At 40.9% G+C, this 11663-nt stretch overlaps 1 protein-coding gene across 1 annotated transcript; it reads left to right on the forward strand.

Moving 5' to 3' along the window:
• The first annotated feature begins 802 nt into the window (after positions 1-802).
• slc25a20 (solute carrier family 25 member 20) lies at positions 803-11303 on the forward strand. The gene is made up of 10 exons (XM_085160508.1): positions 803-958; positions 1034-1147; positions 6125-6217; positions 6317-6444; positions 6553-6643; positions 6812-6929; positions 8747-8819; positions 8913-9022; positions 9366-9490; positions 10664-11303. Exons 2-10 carry the CDS (start codon positions 1043-1045, stop codon positions 10724-10726), a joined length of 906 nt encoding a protein of 301 aa, XP_085016634.1. The 5' UTR covers positions 803-958; positions 1034-1042; the 3' UTR covers positions 10727-11303.
• The last annotated feature ends 360 nt before the right edge of the window (positions 11304-11663 follow it).

An 11663-nucleotide genomic window follows, 5' to 3' on the forward strand; every position in this document is an offset into this window, starting at 1 on the left:
CCAGGCTGTGGTGTTTAAACGATGCTCAGTTGGCACAAAGGGATCCAAAATGTGCAAAGAACATTTTCCCTACACCATTACAGCGTTTATGCTTTCATTATGTTCTGACCCAACCGTCTGAATGTTGCAGCAGAAATCAAAACTTATTAGACTCATTAGACATTTTTCCAATCTTCTATTGTCCAGTTTTAATCAGCCTGTGTGAACTGTAGGCCGGTTGGTGGTGAGGTAACTAAGTAAGACAGATCAAAAGACACGCTGTGGAAGAAAAGAGAGCGAGAGGTGGCCACACTCTGTTTCTTCCCCATTCTCACGCTCTGTTTGAACTTCAGCAGGTCATTTTGATCATGCCCACAGGCATAAATGGACTGAGTTGCAGCCATGTGATTGTCTGATTAGATAGTTGAATTACGGAGCATCTGAACACTTGTACCTAATGAAGTGGCAGGTGAGTACACTTAGAAAACACATTTACCATGTTTGAGACTCCAACACTTCTCATTTCACTGAAATACAAGACAAGTGTATCATCTTTGATCCATCAGTTTTTGAGACTTCTACATCATCAATGTGAAAAAATGAAACAAAGTGTACATTTATAATACATTTTTAAGGAATAAATAGCAAATATTACACTCAAATTTTTTAGAAGATTCCTTAAACACTTTTTAAGCCATTTTCTGACAATTATTTCTTTAAAGGGTTACAAAGCTGTCAGGAGCTTGAATAATAAACGGCAGAGGGCAGGAGTACTTGTGTGCATCGAGTAGTCAGTCTGATAAAAACCAGTAGAAGAAGAATGCTCAACATTTCCGCCGGACAACAAACAGAAACGCACAGGAGTGCAGCAGTGTTGCAGTCAGATCGGTCCGGATAAAGTGGGTCAAAGGTCCAGCAGACCGGAGCGGCTTCAGCTCTCGCAGATATCCGTCTCTCTCCCTTAGGAAAGCCCGAGCAGGTGAGGTGTTAGCGGCTGGCTCCGACACCTCTGTGTTTCCTCTGCGCTTCATTCATTCCGCTTTCCTTCCTGCAGACTGTAAACATGTCCAAGCAGCCGCAGCCGATCAGCCCGCTGAAGAACTTCTTCGCTGGAGGCTTTGGAGGGGTTTGCCTGGTCTTCGCCGGACACCCACTGGACACGATCAAAGTAAACAATAAACAGCTGCGTGGGTTTATTTGCCACCGTGCCGTGCATGTATTAGACACACAGCAAGGGTGTGAGGTGTATGGGACGCTTTGTACAGGCCTCGGGGGTGTTAGTGAAAGACAACCTTGAGTTCAGTGTGAGTGTTTCTGCAGCCCAGAGATTACCTTTGACCCACTTTCAGGCTGTGAAGTGACTCGGCTCACCTGGATACATGCAGGAGACCTGTCACTGCGTCAGACACTCAAGATCAGATCAATACTGCTGATAATTCAATCAAGCCTGTGTGCTGTCCAGTTTCAGCCTGCATGAAGTCATGGCGTGATACATCTGCATCTGGTGTTTTGTTGTGATTCCTTGTCTGCACACTGTGGCTAAACACTGGGGGTTTTGTTACTCACAACACTTAAAAGTATCACTACTTCATGATGTGTTGAAGCTATTCAAATGTGGAAAAAAACAAGTGCTACAGCTCAGACTTACAGGTCTCAGCTAGCATGAAAACGTGTAAAATTCATGACAGTACAAAAAACACCAAACAAGTATGGCTTGTTTGGAAATGTTGCCAGAAGAAAGTCTATTCTGTCTAAAAGGATATGACATCATGGCTTATCCTTGCAAAGACTGCTGAAACAAAGTCCTGTGGTGTTTGGCCATAATGCACCACACCATGTTACAAACAAGGCACAAACACCACATAGCACCTGTCAGCACGGTGGTGGAGGGTTAAAGTTTTGGTGTAAGCTATGTCATAAATAAAGCTTTAGCTCGTATGATGGGCTGATGTCGCGTGCAAACTGAGAACATCTCCATAAATCAGTGACAGCCCACCTGCATGCTTCCAGGTGAGCTGAGTCACTCCACAGCCTGAAAGTGGGTCAAAGGTCATCTCTGATCTGCAGAAACACTCTTGCGCCCTTTAATTGGATAAGTGGTTCCTGCAACGGTATTGCTGTCACCTCACAGTAGGTGAAGGTGCTGGGTTTGAAGCCCGGCTGTGTGGAATTTCCTCCAAGAGCTCAGCTCCTGAAGACATGCATGTTAGGTTAATTAGTGGTTCTGCACTGGCCATGGAGGGGAAGTAGATAAATTGCTTAAAGTGCATAGAACAAGGTGATGTTAACATGTGACTTGTAGTCTAAAGACTAGAAAAGCGCTTAATAAATGGGAGTGCGCTACATTACAAAATGGATTATCAGTTAAAATTGAAAAAAGTAATGCGTACATATCTAACATTCATATTCTGATCTAAATGAAAAATCTCAAACTGCCCTAAACTTGCATTTAAATTCAGTGGAAACAGCTTGTATGTAAAGTGTGTAGAAAAAAATTCCACCCATTGCATTAGGGGTGGGTTTTTATAATCGATTTATCGATTAAAATCGATTCTGGCTTGGATAACGTAAAATCGATTCATTAATATCCTGAATCGATTTTTTAATATAAATTTATTTTGCCCGAAATGCTAGAATCTCTGGTGAAATCTCACAAAATTTCAACAACCACCAAACAGCTAAGACAGTAAATGAGAGCAGGAACATGGATTCTGCACAAAGACTTAAACACACAGCCCAACCGTGGATCAGAATCAGTGAGATGTTGCCTTTCTCACAGCCGGGGCTGAAAGCCGACAGCGCGCTGATTCTGATCTGTCGGCGGTCCGCGCTTTGTGTTCACGCCCTTTATGCGCTGATTCTAAAGCTGTTAGTTTGATGTCTCTCCAAACAATATTGACCGAACCAGCAGCAAAAGAAGATCCAAACTAGGCTTCACATAAACAACGTCATGAATTCACTCTGACTTTTATTGTTTTGCTTCGACCACGATGCACAGCACTCTCTCGCATGCTTGCTCTCTTGCGCGCTCTCTCTCCCTCTCTCTCTCTGTACTGTTTTCTGCATTATTCGCTTGCTTGTTACGCACAAGTCTACCGTTGTTTACAGCGCTCGTTTTATATACTTCCGAAAATAAAACCTAATTTCTGCCGTTCAATACCGAACAAATTTAAACTTTTTAAAATTATGCAAAATGCAAAATGCTCAGTCTTGTCTCTAATAAAACCGCTGTAACTTCAGAGGTAATGTTCATGTGTTGATTAATGGTTTTCTTTCGTTTTTGATCTACTGCAGAAAATTTTTATAAAATCCCAGAACAGGAAAATCACCTTCATGTTTTTCTGTGTTTTATCCTCAGCTACTTTGACACAAAGGCCTCTGCTGTGATGCTCACACCTTTGATAAAGTCTTGGTGTGTCAGCTTCCTTTTTATAGATACAAAAATATGTAAATGTACTGATCTGAATTATAATATTTCTGACTGTCAAAATTTCCCAGATTCAAATCAAAGTGAATCGAATCGAATTAAATCGAATCGAATCGAATTAAATCGAATCGTGGATCGAATCGATTCGGGACCCTGTGAATCGGAATTGAATCGATTCTAGAAATCAGTGACGATACCCAGCCCTACATTGCATGTCCTCTGTTATGCTGTAAATATTTTGGGTGTACATCATCTCTTTCATAAAATACATGTTTTCAGGTAAAATGGGTCCTTAGGGAAGTTCCTTTCTACTCCAACATGCTATTTTTGGCTGCTCCTTTATTCACGAGGGGCCGTCACAGCAGGTAGCTTCACATGTTTGGCTTGGAGGCGTTCACTGTCACAGGCAGAGAAGGGGGGTACACGTGGGACAGGTTGTCGCAGGGGTAACACATTCACACCTATGGGCAGTTTAGAGTATCCCGGTAACCAAACATGCATGTTTTGGGGAGGAAAAACACACAAGCTCTGCATAGAAAAGACCCACACCCCCTCTTGTTCAAGAGTGCACACCACAGCACTACCCTGTCCCAAGTGTTTTTACCAAACAATCACACACAGACTGAGATGGAGTCCTCAGGGGTAACTCAGGATTCCTGCCCAAGAATAATTTGACAAGCAGTCGAGGAGAGCCACAAATATACAAATTAGACTTATTGACATAACCTCTTTCTGTAACGATATGAAAATAACCAATCACTAAAAAGCAAAACCTTTCATTATATATACCGTCACCACGCAGAAGGTGACGTATTTGCCAATAACCTTCTGAAGTAGGGCTGTGTGATATGACCAAAATCTCATATCCCGATATAAGAATTCTATCGTCAATAACGAAATAAATCACAAAATTGTAACATTTTCTGTAAATTCTGTGAATCTCGGGCAGCTCGACTTGCGGGAAGTGTTTCCAGCTGCGCGTCATGTAGCTGGAGTCGAGTGTTTTAACCGATGCATGAAACTATACATTTTTAGACATAAGTTGTAAAGGCTGCCGTTTTCTTTGTGAGTATTTATTACACGGCGTGCTGCGGGGAAAAGCCTGTTCTAACGTTTGAGTCTAAGGTTTATTTTATAGCACCTGACGGCTCTTTTTTTTACTTCTCATCCGTAAATAATCTGCTCTTTCACGTGATTCAGTGTATTTTGAAAAGTCTCAACAGGATCTTGAGCTTTATTGTGAAAGGTTTATGTGGAACATAAACAAGCGGACACTTGTTGCTAACAACAACGCATAAACACAGGCGCTTGTCCGTCTGTAGTGTGGTTATATAAAATAGAAGAGAAAGAGAGAACTTTAAGAAAATAATATAGCCACTACGGTGACCATCAAAACGATGAAAAATATTGCCGTAAACAGTTTATTTTGTGACACCACGAAACAAACGATAGCGTAAAATGAAACATAGACGTTTTTATATCGTCATCCGATATATATCGTTATATCGAACAGCCCTATTCTGAAGTCTCTTCCAACTATGAGGTCCATGTTCCCTGTTCTGTAGTAACAAATGGGAAAGGCAGGTCAAAGGCAGGGTTTCACTTGTTTCACTTGATAAATGGCATCGTAGATTATTAAGACTGGTTTTGTAAACAGGAGACACTGAGGTTGTTTTGGGGGTTTTTCTCTCAGGGTGGCGTCCACCCGACCTCCCCGTACAGGATAGAGTGATGGGATCTGAAACTGTCTCCAGTGTTAAATCCAAGTCCTGAGATTGCGATACCCAGCAGAGCTCTGGCAGCAGCGGGCATGCAGATTACATTTGCATATTCAAAAACTGGTCAAACCTGCTGCTAAACCAGAGCCGCTGCTTTTTTTTTCTAAAACGAAACCCAACTGAGCTTTCAGCTTCCTCATTAGTTCCTTTTAAAGTAAACCAGGCAATTTTAATATTTCAGCTCCCGTTACCATCACAATAGTAGACCAGCACATCTAAGTTAACTGGGGTTTGGTGGTGTTTAGTGTTAAATGCCTTTAGTTAAAAGATAGGTCTAATCAGACCCTTTTTAAATAGCTAAAATAATCAGATTTGAAGTTAGGCAGGGCTTTTTCACTAGAGGGCGCTGTTCCAGCTGAGTGCACAGTGTCAAACTGCAGCCAGGTGAAGAATATGACGTGAAACTACTATGAATGAATCGATGTTTTTAAGAAAAATAAACTTTTTTGATTGTTAATCATCTTTTCAGGTTCTGAAGTGCTCCCTGATCATGATACATGTTACACAAGTGATTTCATTGTTATCTTGGTCAGTGTGTCGTACTGAGAGTTACTCTGATTCTCACCTTTTTCTTCCACCCATGCTCCTGAGCAAACAGTATAAGGAGGTTCAGAGGAAGACAGAGGTCCTTTCTAGTGCTCAGATTTGCAAACGAGGCTACAGAAATATTTATAAATAAAGCAGATGCACAACTTAACACATGAGCGAAGTTCACCAGACTGTGGTGATAGAAACAACATTAAAGGAGAAGGTCTATGAGAAGTATAAAGTCAGTCAATGACCAGCTACATGTAAATCTGTTGTGTACTTTGTGTATCTGGTGGTCGTGTTTGGATTAAATCATGCACGCAGTCCATGAGAAGAAGAAAAGAGCATGTTTCCATGGAAACCTCAGGTTATTTGCACACTTCACATCCTTTTCTCGCTCCCTCTCTCTCAGGTGCGTTTACAAACTCAACCAAAACCCAAACCTGGCGAGAGCCTCCTGTATGCTGGGACCATAGACTGTTTTAAAAAAACTTTAGCCAAAGAGGTGAGCATGCACACTGATGCAAACTCTGGCATTTCTTAACTAAAATATTGTTTTTGAGTCCTCAAACTGATGTTTCCTCCTCCTCGTCTTCCTTTACAGGGTATTAAAGGACTCTATAAAGGAATGGCAGCCCCCATAATCGGAGTCACGCCCATGTTTGCTGTCTGTTTCTTTGGGTTTGGGCTGGGAAAGAAACTGCAACAGAGAACTCCCGATGATATTCTTACGTAGGTCATTGCTTTGTCACGGGTGGCGACAGTTTGGCTTGATCCTGTCAAACGCTCTGTGGTCGATTTCTGAGAGTATATCAGCCCCGTTCTCGTTGTCTCCTGCAGGTATCCACAGCTGTTTGCTGCTGGGATGTTGTCTGGCGTGTTCACCACAGCCATCATGGCTCCTGGAGAGCGCATCAAATGTCTCCTACAGGTCAGAGGTTAAACATGCACCTGATTGCTCTCACTTTGTTACCTGAGTAGTTGATTGGACGTGTGGAAACACACCTAGTATTTCTTTCAGCCCCTCCTGTCAAAGGTTAGATGTTATTATTTGGAACAAATCTTCAGTAAGTGTAAAATTATGCGTGTGTGTTTGCAGATTCAGGCGTCCACGGGGGAGGTGAAGTATGCAGGACCCATGGACTGCGTCAAACAGCTGTACAGAGAGTCTGGAATCAGGGGAGTCTACAAAGGCACCGCTCTGACCCTCATGAGAGGTGCTGCTTTACTTAAATATTCATTATTTGCTCTTCATTTCTTAGTAGATCAAATATTAACACTTCATGTCATGTCTTCACAAAGTTTCTGCTTACATTTAGTTTTACTATCCAAACCCCTGGAGGCCTGACAAACATGCTCATGTAACCTTTCCCAAGATGTTTTTAAAGCTATTTTAAGTCCTCCATTGTTAATGTCGCTGTGTTTGCTGCCACATGGTTGCAGTGTTTGGTTCATGACCAGCACCACAATCAGAAAAACTCCTACCACATGACATAGAATGAGTGAAATTGATGTTTTTGCTTTGCCAGCAAGAACAAAGTTGCTTTAGCTGTTCTGTCACACTGTGTGCATCTATCCACACAACATTAAAACCACCTTCCCAGTACTTCCCAGTAAATGGATAACATAAGAAGAATGGTATGAAACTTATTTTTTCCTTTTTTTTTAAATGTAAAACTTTTGAGATTTAGGAGAGCGTTCTGGCCAAGAAGGACAACAGGACAATCATAAGATGCATAAATTAGTAGCACATACATCCAAATACAAATCCATCCATCCAAATCCAGTTAAGTAAAAGCTAAATATATATATTTTTAAGGATAGCTGCTTAAACTTCTGATGCAAATCCAGTCATTTTGTTCTAAGAGCAAGCCTGAAACATGACGGAAAGCGCTAGTTCAGAAAAGAGCTTCAAGGTTTTCTATATATAAGCTTTCCTGGGGTAAAGAGTTCATATGGATGCCACTCAAAAAAAAAAAAAAAACACACAATTTTGGAGATCAAAAGTCAAACTTTCTGGATATTATCTCAAAATTCTGCAGTTATTTTCTCAGTTTGAGTTGGTAAGTTTTTCACTTGGTAAAAAAACTAGATCTTTTTACTGGTAGAAACAAGATTCTATAGCACAATAAGGTAAAAATGTATCAGAAAGATTACAATAATGTAAAACTAAATAAAAGTATAAATGGGGTGGGGGTGTCACGTGGTGTCTTCCGCTGAGGCGTAGGCCTTTGATGCTTCGGGTCCTGTGGGTTGAGGGGTGGGGTATCTGTGGGGCACGATTGTTTGGGTGCGGCCCACGGATCCTTGATGGGGTTGTGGTCTAGGCTTGCAGGATTTGGGCTCTCTGTTGTGCATTGTTTATGGTGTGGTGAAGCGCATTGTCCTGCTGGGTGATGGTCTGCGACAGTGATGGGTCGCGTTTGAATGCCAACGCTCTATTCGTGAGATACTTCTGGAGCATGCGGAGAAGCAGCTCGAGGCCACGTTAGCTGCTAACTCACACGAAACTGTCAGCAGCTGAGTCTCGCCGTGAGTGACACAGGCACCACGTTTTCATGAGGAAGAACAAACCAGCACACCCGAGGACATGTAATTTTAAAAAAACCCCAAAAAAAACAAGTTACTTCTGTATTCAAGTTCAGTGAAACTCATTCTGATTATCATCATGTCTTTGATGTGTAAAGATGAAAACCGTCACAGGGCGATCTCTGCCTGAATGGCTAACTAGGGCTACCCTCCAAAAAACCCCGAGATCTCTTCTAGTTTTGGTCAAACCACATCTGAGGGGTCAAAACTGAAGGAAAGGGTTAAACAGCTCTTACAGGCTTTCAGAAAATGTCAAACACTTCATCTTTAAATGAAAGTAATTATGACTTTAATCCATTTAATTATATATTATTGGGTAAAGTAGTCATATTTAAGTTGTTTGGGGTGTTAAAGTGGAAAATTATGAAGTTCAAACAGTGTGTGTGTATGTGTGTGTGTGTCTTTTTCTGTATGTGTGTGTGTGTGTGTATGTTTTGTAACTCAGATGTTCCAGCCAGTGGGATGTACTTCATGTCTTATGAGTGGTTGAAGAATCTCCTGACACCTGCAGGAAAAAGGTTCATATTTGCTCTGCCCTGCAGCATTTGCAGCTGTGTGTTTATATAAAACAGGCCGTCTGAGCACTTGGACTTGTCCTCTTGTCTTCGCAGCCATAACGAGCTCAGTATTCCCAGCGTGCTGTTTGCAGGAGGGATGGCCGGCATCTGTAACTGGGCTGTCGCTATTCCCCCCGACGTACTCAAGTCTCGTTTCCAGACAGGTTGGTGTTTGTGATCAGTATCCATCCTGGTTTAGTGCTGCAGATCCTGGAGTTTTTTTTTCAATTCTGCTGATTTATATTTGAAGATTTTTGCACTTTTTGTATTTTAAGATCATCTTCAGTTTAATTTTGTTCAGTGATTTAAAAAAAAAAAAATACATTCATGCTAAATGAAAGGATGCTCTGTAGCCTGTGGAAAGTTTGAAGCTGATTTTTCCATCAGTCAGAAAAACTGAAGATGAGTCCTGTTTCTCTGTCCGCTGCCTGACCTCCTCCTGGTATAAGCAGCTTTGTCTTTTAAAACGCTGTCTGTGACCAAGTTAATAAAGTGTCTTTCTCTCAGCTCCTGAAGGGAAGTATCCCAACGGTTTCCGTGATGTCCTGCGGGAGCTGATCAGAGAGGAGGGCGTGGCCTCTCTGTATAAGGGCTTCAACGCTGTCATGCTTCGAGCTTTCCCTGCAAACGCGGTGAGTCTACTTCACTTATTCTTCAGGCATGATGGATGCAAAAAGAGATAAATTTCACTGGAATGGAAATAAAGTGATTAAAATTTTTTGTGCAGTTTGTGCACTTCAGCCTTCTGCAGAGGCAAAGTGACAGCAAGCAAAAGCTGAAGCAGTCAAAGCAATGAGAAGTTTTCACTGCAGCCACTGTTTGTGCTTCTCGTGCAGCTTGTTTGATCTTTGTAAATCATGGTGAACTCCTCCATCACTCCCTTTCCTGTTCGGGCTCCCTGTGGAGCCGTTTTTCAGGACAGCTGCACACAAGCACATCTGCTGCAAGTCCCTCATTCTTCATACACATTCATAAACATGTTTTTTGATTGTTATTTATTTGGTTTTTACCTCAGCTGTAAGAGGCTGATGGGGTATTGTCAAGGACATCCAAGTTTGATAATGTGATAACTGCGATAAACAAATTTGAATCTCAGTGACCTCAATTTCAAGGTCAGAGGTCAAATTTTCTGAAAATACTGTGAATGTGATAACTCAAGAACAAGGTGACGAAGGATTTTGAAATTGATAGCCTAGATGTGTCCACTGGGAGCCTACTGCATCGTTTTAAATACAGTTTACAGTTTAACTCTTGGACCATAAACAAAGCCCAGATTCACTGTATTCATTTCCAAAACAGCAAATCTGCAAAATATCTGCCTACTGGCATCTTTAAAGATGATTAATTGGCACATTTTATCTCATACATGGAAAAAATAAGTCTGGATATGAATAGTTCATATTTTGTTTGTTGGGCTGGTAGAAGATGGAAAACCAGGAACTTTTCTTTCTTCTAATTGTTTAGTTATTACTTGTAGTATGAATAGCCTTTTGGGAGGTCCTTATCAGCAGGAAAAGTTGTAAAAGTTATGAAAATAGAGTTAAAGTTTACACCCTCCTTCACATTTTCCAATGCTAACAAGTATCGGCTTACATGCAGATGACTGCTAACAAAGTGACACCACTTTAAAGTACACAGTAAGCGTCTGGTGTTAATTTCAACAGGGGAAGCACAACGAGCCTCACTGTTCCACATAAAAATAACACAAATAAAAGCCAGCTTATTTCTGCGTATCTGTGGTGAGCTTTACTTCCTCCCCGCTTCGTAGACTAAACAGTTTTTGTTTCTCATCTTTTTGTTACCAGGCTTGTTTCTTAGGATTTGAGCTCGCAATGAAGTTCCTGAACTGGTTGGCACCAAACCTGTGATGGAGGCTCAGCGTCACCTCGTTTGTGATCCCTGGGAAACGCACGGATCTGAAGAGATTTTAAAGAATTTCTAACTTTTTGATTGTTTCTGAAACATTTTGGTACAGTGCAACACGTGGATGGTTCAGACCTGCTGAGAGTCGATTGGAAAATGTTGTGATGGCCTGGCTGTAACCGTGCCAACACACACACAACACACACACTCACAGTCAAATGTTCTCACTCCTTTTGTTTTACTTTTTTTTTTTTTTTTTTTTAAATTGAGTTTTTATGTTTTAAAAAAATGGAGTGAAGTGAACATGTGCCTTACCTTTTATCTGCGAGATGGTGGACGTATCAGGGAAAAGGTGCATTCTCTCGTGCTCTGTGTGCCGGGCTCTCAGCAACACACACCTCTGAACTGTCTGCATCCTGTACGGTCACGCTTCACTCAGTGATCGAAAACACAACCATCACTTTCTGTCTCACTAATGTGAAATTATAGGAATAGGCATAATGGCTGTGATCGAACAGCACATGAATGGCAACATCTGTAAAAATAAATAAATAAATCAGAATCCATAAACAACAAAAAAAATCCCCTCTGTTTTTTTGTTGTTGTTTTTTCTGTCATGTCTCCAGTTTTTTTCCAGTTTTTACCAGTTCAGTGTGTGATTACAGTAGTTAGAGATGATGGAAAAGTCCCAACTGCTCTACTCCTGTCTGCATGTCCTTATTCAGGCTGGCAGCATATCATCAATTTCAAATAATCCTAAATAAGCAGTTTTGATATATATATATATATATATATATATATATATATATATATATATATATATATATATATATATATATATATATATATATATATATATATATATATATATAATATTTTTTTTTTTTTTTTTTTTTTTTAGTTTTAGAGACAAAGGAAACCATACTGGGGTGGGGCACCTTT

The sequence above is a fragment of the Neolamprologus multifasciatus genome, chromosome 5 (assembly GCF_963576455.1).
Source record: "Neolamprologus multifasciatus chromosome 5, fNeoMul1.2, whole genome shotgun sequence".
In the NCBI taxonomy this organism is placed as follows: Eukaryota; Metazoa; Chordata; class Actinopteri; order Cichliformes; family Cichlidae; genus Neolamprologus; species Neolamprologus multifasciatus.

Coding starts and splice junctions, on each gene's coding strand:
- slc25a20 (XM_085160508.1), top strand. CDS start 1,043: ATGTCCAAGCAGCCGCAGCCGATCAGCCCGCTGAAGAACTTCTTCGCT. Junction 1,148..6,124: donor ACCCACTGGACACGATCAAA/GTAAACAATAAA, acceptor CCTCTCTCTCAG/GTGCGTTTACAAACTCAACC. Junction 9,491..10,663: donor GAGCTTTCCCTGCAAACGCG/GTGAGTCTACTT, acceptor TTTTGTTACCAG/GCTTGTTTCTTAGGATTTGA.